Consider the following 17,731-nt stretch of genomic DNA (forward strand, 5'->3'; position numbering starts at 1 on the left):
CCCACTACCGACAGACTTTTTTTCCATCTCGTCTCTACCTTCATTCTCTCAATAAATTCTTGCTTATTCTTCAAAACTAAGATTCACCCATGGAGAGACCCTTCCTCAAAAGCGAAACAGTTTATTCTTCTCTTCTGTTGGATCTTATGATTTCTTCAATGTACTTCAGTTGTATCAGTCACACAAAACAATAATTAATAGTATCAATGTAGCTTCTTTTTTCCATGAAGTATCCATTTAATTGGCACAAACATTCTGCTTACTGGTAACTGAAGAAGTTTGTTTTGTGACTCGTTTCCAAAACTAAGTGAGTCAAGAATAAGTTTGTGTTAACAGTGTAATATTACAACAGTAATTTACAGAGGGTAAAAAAAAAAATTATTTTTTATTGTAATTTAACGATTAGCATGAATGAATAAAGTGTAAAAAAAATACATTTGTGCATGAGAGTTGAGGCAATTGTTAGGAAGTCTCTTAGACATTACTCAAACCTTTTCTGACATCTTTGAGATTACCCCTTCAAGTCAGTTTTCCTTAAGCCACTCAGTGTAAACCAGATATCTGATGTCTAAGGAGTATCCACATCTGTGACCCCTGTCTTAAAAATATAGGCTATTGTGTCTGGACGAGTAATTGAGGAATTCGAGGATGAAGATGTTAGAAATGAAAGCAAGAAAGTTCTGGCACTATCTCATCATAACTTGAGGAATACACCGTTGTTTCTTAAAAAACTGAAAAAGGTAAAGTTATTTAATGACCAGCATTGCTCTGAGCCTCAGCCCACCTTCCCTGTCAAGAGCTTATTGGTCATATTTCTAATTCATTGCACTTCTGTGGGATGGATCTGTACACACACACACACACACACACACGTATATATATATTCTCCCAGTGAAATGGGGACCTGAAGGGGGAAGACCTCTTGTGAAACTGTCCCCAGACAGTGATCCATAAGGGTCTGAGGCTATGTTTGTGGCTGATCTGTAACCAGTGCTTCAATACATTGTGGGTTGCTTTTTTCTCAGATTTATTGTAAGTGTCCGGTTGTAAAGGCTGTGAGAAATATTTCCCTTGTAGTCGAAAAGTCCGAGTGCTTTGGATTACTTGGATTAGATGGAGCTGGAAAAACCACTATCTTCAAAATGTTGACTGGAGAGGAGTCCATCACCTCTGGAGTTGTGTTAATTGATGGCATTAACGTCACTGAAAATATCAGACAGGTATTTCTGATCCTAGTCACTGACTTGGTACCCTGAAGGAGGCAGTTAACCAGGAAGATGGGTGGAGACATGAAAGTGAAGCCTATAGCAATGATTGTGAGGATGGCACCAGACCAGACACTGTTTCATTCTGTTGTGCATAGGGTCACTATGAGTCAGAACCGACTCAGTAACACCTAAAAATAATATACATATATATATATTCTTAAAAGTAACAGACCCAAGGGACAGTGATAGGCCTGGTAACATATTGAGTTTGGGAAAAGGCAATTTTTTTTTTTTCTGGCTGAAGCAACGTATGAGTATCCATAAAGGGATCAAACTGGAAACAGGTGAGGAGTTACTTCATTTAATCTGGAATGAGATACCCATTGCCATCAAGTCAATTCCAACTCATAGCAACTCTATAGGACAGAGTAGAACGGCTCCATAGGGTTTCCAAGGAGCAGCTGGTGGATTTGAACAGCCAGCCTTTTGGTTAACAACTGAGCTCTTAATCATTGTGCCACCTGGGGAATAACACAAAGGGTCGGAAATAAAGCAGTGATTAGAAGAAGTAGTTATGAAAGATAAGATAGTAGAATTGACAGGAAACCCTGGTGGCATAGTAGTTAAGTGCTACAGCTGCTAACCAAAAGGTCCACAGTTCGAATCTGCCAGGCGGTCTTTGGAAACTCTACGGGGCAGCTCTACTCTGTCCTATAGGGCCGATATGAGTTGGAATCAACTCAACGGCAGTGGGTTTGGTTTTGGTTTTTTTAGTGTTCCATTTGGATGTGACTTTTAACAGATAAAAATGAGCCTAAGATATCTCCCATAAAGAAATCATGTTTGGTAGAGGGTCAATGAAAACGAGGAAGCCCTCAATGAGATGAATTGACTGAATAGCCACAACAGTGGACTCAACATACCAATGATCATGAAGATGGTACAGGACTGGGCAGCGTTTGGTTCTGTTATACATAAAGTTGCCATGAGTCAGAGCTGACTCAATGACAGCTAACAAGTTATTGCCCAGGTTTCTATCTTGAGCTAGTCAATGGATGAAAGTTTCATTCACCAAGATAGTAAATACCAGGGGAATGCATATTTGGAGGAGGACATATTGAGCTTATGGTGTCTGTGACATATCCAAATGGGAGACCACCCAATAGACAGATGTCATATATGATGGAAATGAATTTGGAACTCATCAAAACACAGGTGAAATTTACACAGCAGAAGTAGATGAGATATCCTATCAAGAGTGTATATAATAAGAGAAAAAAGGTATCAACTTAACCCTGAGGATTATCAACCTTTCTAATATATGGAAAAGAACAATAACTGGAGAAAAATGGAAAAGATGAGTAAAAGAGGAGAAAAACCTGAATACAGTTGTATCACACTATATGAGGAACGAGATGAGAATATTTCAAGAGGAGATTAAAAAGAGGTGTCAGGCAATATCGACTTGAGCTCTGAACATCACTGAAGCCTGTATACAGAGGGATGACAGTCAAATGAGGATTAGAAACAGTGAGTATGGATCAAACTTTGAGGAAATGTAGCCATGAATCAAGGAGGGTTGATTATACTCAGAGTTTGAGGAAATGACAGAGAGTTGTAATTTTGATAAACTTGATCATATTTATGTAAGTGGAAGGAGGCAGTAAAAGAAGCTTTAAATATATAGAACAGGAGCAGAGGAAAGGGGGAATACATTCACATGGATCATAAGTCAAAACAATATGAAAAGATACAGAAGTAGTCAGTCTCATTCCCTCTTCTACCCACCTTTGCTTCATTCCTTCCCAAGCCCACACAAATAGGTAACCACTTTGATCAGTCTACAGTTTATATATATATATATACAATCAAATATAAATATATTTTTTCTCTTTTATTACACAAAAGGAAGCATACTGTACACAATCTTCTGGACCTTGCAAAATTGTTTTCCATATGTAGTTACATAAATTTGCACTGTGCTAGCAATATGTAAGATTTCCTGTTTCCCTATACTGATCAGAACAAGAATGTATGATCAGTCTCTTGGATTTTTGCCAGTCTGGTAGATTTTTTTTTAAATGGTCTGTCAGTATAGTGTTAATTAATTGTTCTGTTATTATGAGTGATATTTCATAACTTAATATGTTCAAGAGTCACTCATGATTCCTGTCCTGTGCATAGTCTGTTCCTATCTTTTATACAATTTTTAATCATCTGTGCTTTTCTTTATTATTATTAGGGACTTTTCAAATATTATTAATTTCTGTGATGATGTTAGTTGCAAATATTTTTTATGTTTGTCTCAGCTTTGCTCTTAGTACCTTTACCCTGAAGAAAATTTTGCATAAGTAAATATAACCATCTCTCTTATGGCCACTTGATTCTAAGTTACTGTTATTGCGAAGCCCACAAATGCCATTAAAAAACACACCTCTGGTCAAACAAATTTATGTTTATTTAGCTTGCTGCAGCATAGGAGAATGCACACAAGAGGAACAACTTAGAATCTAGGTTAAAAAGAAAAAGTTGAGAGAAGCTTATTACAGCATTTGGGCTAGTGCTGGGGATTAGAAAGAAGTAGAAAACCAATCTGGATTGAAGGCTATTTTAGGAAGTAGGAGAAATTTGGTAATTATTGCCATTTTTACCCATGACAGGAAGATTAAAGCAAGGCTAAAGATGTCATTGGAAGAATAAAGACCGTAGTCATGTTAATCAAAGAGAAAGTTGTTTAGTTATTGTTGTAATTGCAGAATATCTTTGTCTTGTTTCAGACATAGTCATGGAGTGATCCCTTCTGTGTTAACTGTCCCACTACCATCAAGGAGATCCCTTGTCTAACTAATTATGGTTTATAGTCTATGGGAATTGTTTATGTTCAATCTAGGACATTATATGTGTCCAAGATACATTTCTTGTTGATAAATCATGTTAAGAAATTAGCTATGGATTTTCATTTTGGAGTGTTTTTAAGGGTAGATATTAAATTTTGTTATATGATTTTTCACCTTCTATAGAGGTCATATAGTATTTTTTCCTTGGATCTATTAATAGGATAAATTTATATAGATTTTCTAATATTAATTCATCCTTGTATCCTGGAATAAATTCCATTTGTTCATACGTTATTATTCTCTTAGTAGGATGTTAGATTTCTATGCATTTTTTAAGAATTTTACATCAGTATAGAGAAGATTGGAATTTGTTTTTGTTCAGTTTTCTGAAATTTTCTACTGTTTAAAAAGTCAATAGAATACCCCATATAAAACCATACAGGATTGGGGCTCTACTTAATTTTATTTTGGATTAAATCTTTGTTTCTCTATTTATTTCTTCTATGGAAATTGTGACTTTTTTTTTTTTTTTTTTAGTTTAGCTTATTTCTTCTAAGGCCATTTTAAGTAGTTGGTATGTAGGTAGAAATAATCAGTTCCTCAAACTGTAGAGTTAAGGTATTGATTTGGAATCTCTCTTCTTTTTTAATATAGGTGTTTATTGTTAAAAATTTCCCTTTGATTCTGCTTTTGCTGCATCCTATAGTTTTTGGCATGTTGTGTTTTCATTCTTGTTCAACTCTAAGTTGTTTTTGTTTTTTTTTTAACTTCTCTCTTGATTCTTCTTTGACCCACTGGTTGTTTAATAGTGTGTTGTTTAATTTCCATGTATTTGTGTGTTTTCCAGTTTTCCTTCTGTTTCATTCCTTTGTGGTCAGAGAAGATACTTGGTATAATTTCAATATTTTTAAGTTTATTGAGACTTGTTTTGTGACTTGGTATATGGCCTATCCCGGAGAATGTCCCATGTGCACTGGAGAAGAGAGTCTGTTTTTCTCTTGTTGAGTGGAGTGTTCTTTTAGTATATATGTGTTAGATCCAATTGGCTTATAGCGTTGTTCAAGTCCTCTATTTCTTTACTAATCTTCTTTCTAAATATTCTGTCCAATATAAGTGGTTATTGAAGTTCCCGACTATTATTATAGAGCTGGCTTTTGCTCCCTTCAGTTCTGTCAGTATTTGCTTCATATATTTTGGGAGCTCTGATGTTAAACAAGAACCCACTGCCATCAAGTCAATTCCAACTCTTAGCGACACTATAGGAAAGAGTAGGACTTCCCCATAGGGTTTCCAAGGCTGTAAATCTTTATAGAAGCAGACTGCCGCATCTTTCTCCTGCAGAGCTACTGGTGGGTTTGAACTACTGACCTTTCAGTTAGCAGCCAAGCACTTTAATCACTGTACCACCAGGGCTTCTTGATCTGATGCTAGGTGCATATATATTAATAATTTTTATATCTTCTTGACAAATTGACCCTTTTATCATTATATAATGTCCTTCTTCATCTCTTATAATAGATCTTGACTTAAAATCTATTTTGTCTGATATCAATATGGTCACACCTGTTCTTTTTTGGTTAATATTTGCATGGATTATTCTTTTCTGTCCTTTCACTTTCAGTCTGCTTGTGTCCTTGGACCTAAGATGCATCTCTTGTAAACAGCGTGTGAATAGATCATAGCTTTTTTTTTATCTATTATGTCACTTTCTGCCTTTTTCTTAGAGCGTTTAATCCATTTACATTTAAGGTAGTCATTGTTAAGGAAGGGCTTAGCACTGTCATTTTGCAGATTTTTTTGTGCATCTATACTTTTTTCCCCTCATTTCGTGCAATTCTGTCATTATTTGTGTTTTGTTGCTTTTTTATTGAACCCTTTTAATTTCCTTCTTACCTTCGGTGTACATTTTTTAGATATTTTCTCTGTTAAAGGTTACATTTAACACCTTAGATTTACAACAGCATAGTTTAACTTGGTACCAACAAGTAACATACAAACAGCAAGTAACATACAACAATAAGATGCAAAAATTTTATTCCTATTTTGCTCCTCCCATGTCTCAGTTGTTCTCACCAATTACATCTTTATATATCATACGACCATTAAGATAAATTGATACTTATTTCTTTATGCATTTTCTGTTATAAAGCTTGTAGAACATAACTAAGTTTTCCAACCAAAAATATCATAAAACTGGACATTTTATTTGCCTATGCTGTTACCTTTACTTGAGATTTCTGTTTTTTTCCCCTCCATGTCCAGCTTTGAGTAGCTATCTGGCATCCTTTTCTTTCCATCTGAAGAACACTCTTTAGCATTTCTCTCAAGTCTGTTGTTAGATGCCATTGAGTCGGTTCCAACTCATGGCGACCTCATGTACATCAAAACGAAAGATAAGTCTAGTAATGAATTCCCTCAGCTTTTGTTTGTCAGGAAATATCTTGATTTTACTCTAGTTTTTGAAGGATGGTTTTGCCATATAGAGGATTCTTGGTTGACAGTTCTTTTTTTTCCAGCACTTTATATGTATCATTCCATTGCCTTCTGGCCTCCAAAGTTTCTGATGAGAAATCGGCACTTAACCTTATTGAGGATATCTTACATGTTACACGGAGTTTCTCTCTTGACTGTTTTCAGGATTCTTTCCTTATCCTGATTTTCATGAGTTTGATTACAGTGTGTCTTTGTGTGGATCTATTTGAGTTTATTCTACTTGGAGTGTGTTGAGCATCCTGAATTTGCAGATTCAAGTCCTTAACCAAGTCTTGGAAGTTTTCTGCCCTTGTTTCTTCAAATACTCTTTTCGTCCTTTTCTTTTTCTCTTCTCCTTCTTGGAATCTCAGGATACATGTATTGGTTCACTTGAAGGTGTCTCATATTTCCACTTGGCATTACTCATTTTTCTTTAATTTTTTCTCCTATTTCTTGGGAGACTCAATAATTTCAACTACCTTGTCCCCTAGTTCATTTATTCTTTCTTCTGCAAGCCCAAATCTTTGTTGAATCACTCCTTCGTATTTTTCATTTCAGCTATTTTATTCTTCAGTTCTAATTTTTTTTTTGTTTCTTTTTTGTATTTTCTATCTTCTTATTGAGATTCCTATTTTGTTTCCTGATTTCCTTTAGTTTGTTGTCTGTATGTTTTCTGAATTCTTTGAACGTATTTAATATTGTTTGAAAGACCTGTATTTTACCCATCATCCAGGCTTTAATAGGGCTGATATCTGTCTATTCATATTATTCTTTCATTTGGGCCATCATTTCATGCTTCTTTGTAAGCCGTGTAACTTTTTATTGAACCTGGAACATTTGAATATTATACTGTGGTTAACTCTGGAATTCAGTATTTTCTTTCCCAGGGATTGTAAATTTTTGTATATATTGTCTTCTTCCTAATTGCTAAAGACTGTAGTAGCCCATCTGCTTGGTAATCTCCTCTAACTTTTGTAGAAAGGACTGGTTTACAGCATGTGTGTCAATATCAAGAACTCTGATCCAAAGTTCTTGTCTTCCTGGTGTTTCACAGGATATTGTCTTATACTTCAGGGAGGAGGAAAAAAAAAAGTATCTGATTTTTCTACTCCTTGGGGATTACTGTTATTACTTGATCTAGACTGTAGTCAACTGTATGTTTAGTACCTTTTCCAGGCTACTTTTTGTATAGTTTGAGTTTCATTTCTGTTATCTTGGACTAGTAAGTGGTCTGGCTTATGCCACTAGAGGCTCTCAGGCCCTTTGATTCTGCTCGATTCTGCTGGCAATGACACAGCACTTGGAAAAGCCCAAAATCTCCACTCTTGTTACCTTTCAAAGTGCCTCTGAACCAAGCCTTTTCTGCACACTGTGAAACCCCCAGACCTTTGAGGAGAAGGTCCCCGCTTCACATCCTGGCACCAGCCAGCTGTTCTGGGAACACAGGCTGCTGTCCCCACCTCCATGGCAGGAATGAAGAATGGGAGATGTTAGCCAGTTGGTACACATGGTTCACCTAGGCAAGGTCAGCAGCTAATCCCTTCCTGAAGCACTTCCCTGGTTGATTTAAATGTCCAGTCTGTTTCCAGACCCTCAAAATAGTTCTAGGAGCTCTTTTACAGGAAGTATATGATTTGGTGGAGAGGCATTTCTTTACAACTTTTTAATACACCTTTTTGTTTTTTGAGTTTTGGCTTCTGCGTTAAACTCTCTCCTTCCAACACAGGCATTTTTCAGATTTCAGCCCTTGGAAGCCTATTCTTTGCATCTGTTAAGGTAAATTGTTTCCAATTGATTCCTGGTGCCTAGAGGGATTATATGCTTGTTTATTTGTTTTTCTTTCTTTCCATTCCTGGAAGAAGCACGTTTCTGGCCTTCCTGTGAATATCCTGGTTTCTTCACTTTTTCTAGTTGTCCCCAGACAGATTTGAAGAATCTGATACAGCAGCTCATCAGCAAAAGCTAAGTCTATTCCCCACACTCCAGGCCAGAGGGGAGTATAATTCTTAGGTTGGAGGTCACAGCTCACAGCCAAGTGCATATGGAGGCTCCACTGCTGAATCTGGGCTTAAACTATAGAGAGGAAAACTTTCCTACCTTGTCAGCTTTTTCTCTGTTCAGCTTGTAGTTGAGTTCTGTATCTCTTTGACTGGTATCCAGAGTTCTGAGTCCGTAAGTTCCACCAAATTGCTTGTTTTATTTTCCGTAATTGTTCTGGGAATGTAGGAGTGTTCACCTTTTTACGCCACCATCTTGCCTAGATCTGGTTTCTGATCCCATAGGCTCTTACATAGTGTTTTTAATAGAAATTTGTGTAATTCTCTATTGAAAGCAAGAGTTAGCTAAAGATGAACTTTTATTTCAAAATGAAAGGGACTTTTTGTTATCAACTTCTTATTTTATTCAACTACACTTAGAAAATTTGTATGTATTATTTCTTGTTGTTGTTAGGTGCCGTCGAGTCAGTTCTGACTCATAGCAACCCTACGTACAACAGAACAAAACACTGCCCAGTCCTGCACCATCCTCACAATCATTGTTATGCTTGAGCCTATTGTTGCAGCGGCTGTGTCACTCCATCTCATTGAAGGCCTTCCTCATTTGCACTGACTGTCTACTTTACGAAGCATGATGTCCTTCTCCAGGGACTGATCCCCCATGATAACATGTCCAAATTATGTGAGGTGTGGTCTCACCATCTGTGCTTCTAAGGAGCATTCTGGTCATACTTCTTACAAGACAGATTTGTTCATTTTTCGGGCAGTCCATGGTATATTCAGTATTCTTTGCCAACATCACAACTCAAAGGCATCAGTTCTCTTCGATCTTCTTTATTCATCATCCAGCTTTCGCATGCATATGAGGCAATTGAAAACACCGTGGCTTGAGTCAGGCCCACCTTGGTCTTCAAGGTTCCATCTTTACTTTTCAACACTTTAAAGAGGTCTTTTGCAGCAGATTTGCCCAATGCAATGTGTTGTTTGATTTCTTGACTGCTGCTTCTGTAGGTGTTCATTGTGGATCCAAGTAAAATGAAATTCTTGACAACTTCAGTGTTTTCTCCATTTGTCATGATGTTGCTTATTGGTCCAGTTGTGAAGATTTTTGTTTTCTTTATGTTGAAGTGTAATCGATACTGAAGGCTGTAGACTTTGGCTTTTATCAGCAAGTGCTTCAAGTCCTGTTCACTTTCAGCAAGCAAAGTTGTGTCATCTGGGTAACACAGGTTGTTAATGCATCTTCCTCCAACCTTAATGTCCCATTCTTCACAGAGTCCAGCTTCTCAGATTATTTGCTCAGCATACAAATTAAATACATATGGTGAAAGGATACAACCCTGACGCACACCTTTCCTGACTTTAAACCATGCAGTATCCCCTTGGTTCCTCATGAGCACAATTAATGGGGTATTATTTCTATGTTTTGAAAATGTTGGGTTTTTTAATATGTGGCATTTTTAAATAAATGGTTATTTTCATGAATGCATTGTTTTGAAGGGATGCAGAATTTGATAGATATCAATCGTATTTACCATATTAACTATATTGTTTGTTTTCAGTGTCCATATTTATTTTCTATTGTCTTGATCTGTCTTGGACTAAAAGAAGATAATTAAACTTTTCAACTGTTGTATATTTTTATCCTGTCTCTCCTGTGATGTTTGACTTAGGGAAATTGCTTCTGTTTCATTTGGTGAAAAATATTCATAACTTTTCTGTCTTCATTATAAATGTTAGCTTTTAGTATCACTACCTTTTTTGTCACTTTCAGTTCTTTGAAACTTGAATTCTACCCAGTCTCATATTTAGACTGAAACCCCTGCTTTCTTTTTCTTTGCATTTTGTTTTCAGTATTTCTGAATCATTGTATTTAATGGTTGTCCTGAGGTTAGCAGGGATTTTAGTTTTATTTGAGATTGCAGTGTGAAAATCTTTTTGTAATACGTGATTTAAGTCTATTCATATTTATCAATTTAAAACCAAAAACACCAAACCTGTTGCTGTTGAGTCGATTCTGACTCATAGCAATGCTGTAATGACCCCATAGGACAGAGTAGAACTGCCCCATAAGGTTTCCAAGGCTGCCATATCTTTCTCTTGGCTGATGGGTTTGAACTGCTGACCTTTCAGTTAGCAGCCAAGTACTTTAATCACTGCGCCACCAGAGCTCCATTATTTATTGATAAGACAGATGTTTATTCCCTTTTTACTTTCTTCTCACATTTAGGAAGTTTCGTAATATCATTCTAGTGGTATCTTTTATAATTGTTCATTTATATACTTTTTTATCTTGGAAATCTATTGAACCTTACTTTAAGTCCAATGTATGTGAATTCTAAGTAAGTATTCCTCATGTGTATGAAAATAGTATTGTTCTTCACTTGTTGGGTACAGTGTTTTATTCATTCTTTAAATGAAGCCTGTTAATTGTTTTGTTTAAAAAAAATTCTGACAAGGTTAATCCTATAAAGTTTATTTGGTTTTGAAAAGATCTGTGGATGGAAACACATCTCCCAACAAAACTAGGAGGTACTTTCCTGAACAAAAAGCAAGCTGAGAATTTTTATAAGAGATAAAAGGCAGAGAGAGAGAGACAAAACAAAACAATTTTCATATATTTTTGAGATTATATATGAGCAGGACATACAAAACACCTAAACATTCAAACTCATTCATTCAAAGGGTCTGTTTACTATCTGAACTAAAACTTTTAAGCAAGCAAGCAGATGTGCAAGCAGAAATGCTGGTCAAAAGAAGGTACAGATTTCAAACAAGGGAAGCCCCACGGTAAAAACACCCAAATCTATTTAACTCTTTTAAAGAGCCTTTCAACCCCAGCGAGTTTGGAAAATAAAATACAAATTTAACATTTTATTCAAATATTCTAGCATCACTGATTTTTAGTCTCCTTGTTCTGTAACACTGAGACAGAAGTATGTTAAAAATTACCCTCTCTCATTGTAAATTTGTTTCTCCTTGAATTCCCACTTGCTTTTTTTATTATTTCTTGTTCTTTTTTTATTTTATTTTAAGGCTATATTCTTAGATACCTGTGACCCATATGGGCAACTCCTGTCCAAAAGCAAGGTGAGAAGGCAGGAAGGGACAGTAACTTGGGCAAATGGGCATAGAGAACCTGAAAGCAGGAACATGCTGTCACATTGTGGGAATTGCAACCAATGTCAAAAAACAATATGTGTATAATTTTTGAATGAGAAATTAACTTGAGCTGTAAACTTTCACCTAAAGCACAATAAAAAATAAATTAGTTAATTAAAAAAAAAAAAAAGACTCTCAAGTCGATAGTCTCAGGGAGTCCTCTAGTCTCATCCGATCCAGTAGTAAGTCTGGATTTTTTTTAAGAACTTGAGCTCAGTTCTACGTTTTCTCCCATTCTGTCTGGATCCATCTATTGTGGCCCTGATCAGAACAGTCAGTAGTGGTAGTGAGTCCACATAAGTCACAGCTTCATCTATCGTGAGACCAGAACTAGATGGTGCTCACTACCACTGTAGACTAGTTTCTTCTCTGAGACTTTGGTTTCCTTCTTTCTCTTTTGCTCCTAATGAGTAAAGACCAATAGTTGTATCTTAGATGGCCACTTACAAGCTTTTACAACCCCAGATGCTACACACCTCACCAAGATGCAGAACGTAAACTTTGTGGTGCCACTTTACTGAGGTGTTCCATGACACTAAGGACCTAAGCCTTTAAACCCAGCAAAACCATTCTCACAGAGTGTTTGGTTATGTCTGAGAAGTATCTGTAAATGTGTCCTCTATGAATATATGCCTGCACACACATATCTGTACATACGTCTAAATACACTCACTACTCACTGACAAAATTAGTCTCCAAAGACCAGGTCGTAATGTGAAAATCAGCATTATGTGAAGATGGAGGATGACCACATCAAATCACAAAATGGAGGATGACTACATCATTACATAACTGCCAACTTACATCATTACATAACTGTCAAACCACTGAGAATCATGGCCCACCCAAATTGACACCTAACCTTAACCATCACAGCCAGCATTAACTCTTGCATTGAACCTCAGCATCCGTTACTGCCAGACGTACATCATTAATGCTTGAAATAGTCGGATAGTAGATTTTTTTTACTAGTGTTGTAAATGTGAAATGTCAGATAACAAGATAGTCAATAAGCAAGGAGTAGTTGTACTTCTATCTGTGCACACGTATGTACTCCCCTGTACCTACCTGTAGACCTATATGCCTACGTATGTGTCCACATATGTGTCCACATACCAGTGAACAATCCTAGCCACATATCATGTTCTCCTTTTTTTCCTTTCTAAAATAACTTTCTTCCTGATTGTGAAAATAGCACAAGAGGTATAAAGAAGAAAATAAAGATCATCAATGGTTATTGTTGGTGTTGTTACCAAATTATAGATGTGATATTCATTACACAAACATCCTTCTCTCTTGTGCAGTTCTTAGTAGCACCATTTACTCTGCTCAAGTTGTGCTCAGTAACCCACATTCTGTTTTACTTTTTCCATCACCAAAAATAACAAGTATCTACAATCTAGAGAGTGAATTCCCCCTCCCCAGCACCACCCACCCCTGGTAACCACCAGTGAATGTTGGTCTCTGTATATATGCAACCATTCTTTTTTCTAATGAAAGTGTAGTCATACAATATTTGTCCTACAATATTGTCATACAATATTTGACTTATTTCACTTAGCATTATGTCCTCCAGATCCATCTGTGTTCCATAAGAGACTGTTTTTCCCCGTTGAATGGATTTTGACCCCTTGCAAAAATCAGTTGTCCATAAGTGGATGGATTTACTTCTGGTTCTCAATTTTATTCGACTTATCTATGTGTCTGTCATTGAACTAATGTCAGGCTGTTTTTATTATAGTGCCTGTATAGTACATTTTGATATGAGGGAGCATGAAACCTCCTACTTTGTTCCTCTTATTCAGTGCTGCTATTCAGGGCCTCTTTCCTTTCCATATAAAGTTGTTCATTAGTTTTTCCATTTCTGTACAGAATGTTTTTGGGTTTTGTATCAGGATTGCATTGTATCTGTAGATTCCTTTAGGTAGAATTGAAATTTTCACTATGTAAAGTGTTCCAATCCATGAGTATCAAATGTCCTTCCATTTATGTGGGTTTCTTTTAACCTCTTGCAGTAGCGTTTTGTAATTTTCTTTGTGTAAGTCTTTTATGCCCCTGGTTAGGTTATCCTGGGTATTCTAGGTATTTTATCGTTTTTGTGGCTATTGTAAATGGTATTGTTTTCTTGATTTCCTTTTCAGAATACTCCTTGTTAGTATAAAGGAATCCAACTGATATTTGTGTGTTGATCTTGTACCCTGAAACATAGCTGATTCTTCTATTAGATCCAGCAGTTTTCTTGTAGAATCTTTAGGGTTTTCTATATATAGGACCATGTCATCTGCAAATAGAGATAGTTTTACTTCTTTGTTTCTATTTCAGATACCTTTTATTTCTCTTTCTTGCCTTATTTCTCTGGATGGGACTTCCAGTACAATATTAAATAAGGTTGGTGGTAGTGGGCATCCTTTCCTTGATCCCATTTTAAGGGGAAGGCTCTCAGCCTTTCTCCATTAAGAATAATGTTGACTGTTGGTTTTGCATATATGCTGTTAATTATGTTGAGAAATTTCCCTTCCATTCCTATTTTGCTGGGAGTTTTTTTCAGGAAAGGGTGTTAGATTTTATCAAATGCCTTTTCTGGAGACAGGGCAAAGGTGGCAGAGTAGTCAGACACTTCCTGTGGTCCCTTTTACAACAAAGACCAAAAAAAAACAAGTAAGCCAATTATATATGACAGTCTGAGAGCCCTGAACATCAAGGGCAAAGTTAAGGAGTCAGACTGAGTGACAGGAGAAGGGAGAGATGGTTCAGAAGCAGCAAGGAGTTACCAGACCTGACTCGGCAGGAACCGGCACCCCACAGGCTGGATCCACTGGTGTGAGCATGATGAGACAAGCAGTGACACTGGGGATGCATTTTCTACATCAGGAGAGACTGAGCAGCAGAGGGTCCACTCACGCCTCCAGATTCAGCAAAAGGCAACGCTCAGTTAGCGAAAGATAAGTACGTGTGTCTAATCTATTGCACAGATCCAAAACACCCCTTTGGGAAAAGACTCTCTCCCATTTATCTGATCCCTTCCCTCTCTGCACTAGGTCCCAAGCTGGCTTCAGTGATAGCTGCTTTCCTTGAGCTGGAAGTAGGACCTGTCACGCACCCTGAGCCATCCTTCTGGCCTTGGAGAAGGAACAAATTAACAAACAGGGAAAAAATAATCTGCCATCTGCCTTAACCAGGAACTCAGGGCAGAAACAGCTCCTTTGCCTAGGCACAAGCATAAGGGGTCCACAGACTTTGAAAGCCTTTCACCCCTGCATAGACCTTTTTGGGCCTATTTCAACAGCGTACGCCCTCTTTAGCACAATACAAGAGGCTATACAACTGAACTCTAACCTCAACTGTTTCAGCTACATGATGGAGAGACAGATTCATGACGTTTGACATTGCTCTGCCTGTTAAACAGGGTTCTCATCTACCCACATCAGGGGCCTGAGGACTGGTGACTCCACCCATTCTACCTAGCCACCTGCAACAGAGGTCCAAGGATAAGTGGTGCCTCCCAGTCCCTAAAGCCAACACCATTGGGTGCCCAGAGTCTTGCTGCAAAACCCACCCACCTATGTGCATTAGGAAACAGGGACATGCTTTCCTCACAGACACTCAAGAGCAGTTGTCAGCTGCGTGCCTTGCTCAGTGCATGACACCCTACTGTAGCCAGATACCTGTGCCTACACCAATCAGCCCTGCCCATCCAAGACTGTAGGTGAGAGCTTGCACCACACACTTGGTAACTGACTATCTGGACACCCAAGCTGAATCCATACAAGAAAAGTAAAGGAACTCTTGGGCTCTAGAAACAGCTCCAACCACCTGGGGACAGGTCATTAGAGCTTCAAAAGTGCCAGTAATCAAACTATCTCACTCAAGTAGCCTATTTGGGCATATCAAAACAAAATAAGGACCCAGTAAGCAAACATAAAATAAATAAATACAATAACTTATTGATGACTTGGAGACAACAGTCAATATCAAATCATATAAAGAGGCAGACCATGATGGCTTCAGCAAGCTCCCAAAACAAAGAATCAAGAAATCTTCTGGATGAAGAGAATTTCCTGAAATTACCAGAGGTGGAATACAAAAGATTAAACAGAACTCTTCAAGAGATTGAGAAGGAGATCAGAGCAAAATGCAGAACAACCCAAGAAACACACGGACAGAGCATTAGAGGAACTTAAGAAGATTAGAGGAGAACATAATGACAAATTTAACAGGCCACAGGAATCCACAGAGAGACAGCAAACAAATCCAGAATACTAACAATATTTCAGAATTAGACAACTCAATAGAAAGTCATAGGAGCAGAATTGAGGAAATGGAAATCAGAATTAGTGAGATTGAAGATAAAGCACTTGACACCAATATATTGGAGGAAAAAACAGATTAAGAAAATTTTTTAATGAAGAAAATCTAAGAATTATATGGGACTCTATCAAGAGGAATAACATACAAGTGACTGCAGTACCAGAACGGGTGGAGAGGGGAGGGATAACAGAAAATACAGAGTATTGTTGAAGATTTGTTAGCTGAAAACTTCCCTGATATCATGAAAGATAAGAAGATGTCTATCCAAGATGCTCATCAAACCCCACACAAGGTAGATCCCAAAAGAAGGTCACCAAGACATAATCAAACTTGCCAAAACCAAACATAAAGAGAAAATTTTAAGAGGGTTAAATGAAAAGTCAGCTACAAAGAAGAGTCAATAAGAATAAGCCTGAACTACTGAGCAGAAACCATGCAAGCAAAAAGGCAATGGGATGACATGTATAAAGCCTTGAAGGAAAAAAAATTGCAAACCAAGAATTGTATATCTAGCAAAACTGTCTCTCAAATATGAAGGCAAAATTAAGACATTTCCAGATATACAGAAGTTTAGGGAATTTGCAAAAAACAAACCAAAATTACAAGAAGTACTAAAGGGAGTCCTCCAGTTAGAAAATCAGTAATGACAGATAACAACCCAAAGCTAGAACACAGGATGGAGCAAGCAGATATCAACCCAGATAGGGAAATCACAAAAATAAAAACTAAAATGCTCAAAACAGGGAAACAGACTTCATTATCTAAAAGATGACAACATTAAAACAAAAAAAGAGAAACTAAAAAATGTAGTCATAGATCTTTCATATGGAGAGGAAGTCAAGGCAATATAAAGAAATCTAAGATTGGTTTAAACTCAGAAAAACAGAAGTAAATATTAAGGTAACCACAAAGGAAACTAACAATCCTACACATGAAAATAAAAAACAAGAAATGCATACAGACTCAGCAAATACAAAATCAACAACAGTGAAAAAGAGGAAAAGAAAATGTATAAAGAAAAGCAACTCAGCACAGAAAATTAAGTGGAGAAAAGAAACAATCAACACATCAGAAAAAGACATCAAAATGACAGCACTAAACACATACCTATCAATAATTACGCTGAATGTAAATGGACTAAATGCACCAATAAACAGACAGAGTGGCAGAATGGATAAAACAACACAATCCATCTGTATACTGCCTAAAAGAGACACACCTTAGACTTAAAGACACAAAGAAACTAAAACTAAAAGGATGGAAAAAATATATCAAGCAAACAACAATCAAAAAAGAGTAGGAGTGGCAATATTAATTTCTGACAAAATAGACTTTAAGTAAAATCTACCACAAAGGATAAGGAAGGACACTATGCAATGATTAAAGACTCAATACACCAAGAGGACATAACCATAATAAATATTTACACACCCAGCGACCGGCCTCCAAAATACATAAACTCTAACAGCATTGAAAAAAAAGATAGCTCCACAATAATAGTAGGAGACTTCAATGCACCACTTTTGGTGAAGGACAGAACATCCAGAAAGAAGCTCAATAAAGACATGGAAGATCTAAATGCCAGAATCAATCACCTGGACCTCATAGACATATACCGAACACTGTACCCAACAGCAGCCAAGTATACTTTCTTTTCCAACAAGCATGGAACATCGTCCAGAATAGATAACATATTAGGCCATGAAGCAAGCCTTAACAGAATCCAAAACCTCAAAATATTATGAAG

General features: G+C 37.0%; 1 protein-coding gene across 1 annotated transcript in view; it reads left to right on the top strand.

Annotated features, from left to right (window-relative positions):
• The window catches only part of LOC126087506 (phospholipid-transporting ATPase ABCA3-like), a 249,445-nt gene that overhangs the window by 203,916 nt on the left and 27,798 nt on the right, over positions 1–17,731 (top strand). The window contains exons 24-25 of the mRNA XM_049905037.1: positions 612–740; positions 1,026–1,220. Coding sequence (XP_049760994.1) covers positions 612–740; positions 1,026–1,220 — 324 coding nt within the window. The remainder of the gene's footprint in view (positions 1–611; positions 741–1,025; positions 1,221–17,731) is intronic.

Source organism: Elephas maximus, chromosome 12 (genome assembly GCF_024166365.1).
Source record: "Elephas maximus indicus isolate mEleMax1 chromosome 12, mEleMax1 primary haplotype, whole genome shotgun sequence".
Taxonomy (NCBI): Eukaryota; Metazoa; Chordata; class Mammalia; order Proboscidea; family Elephantidae; genus Elephas; species Elephas maximus.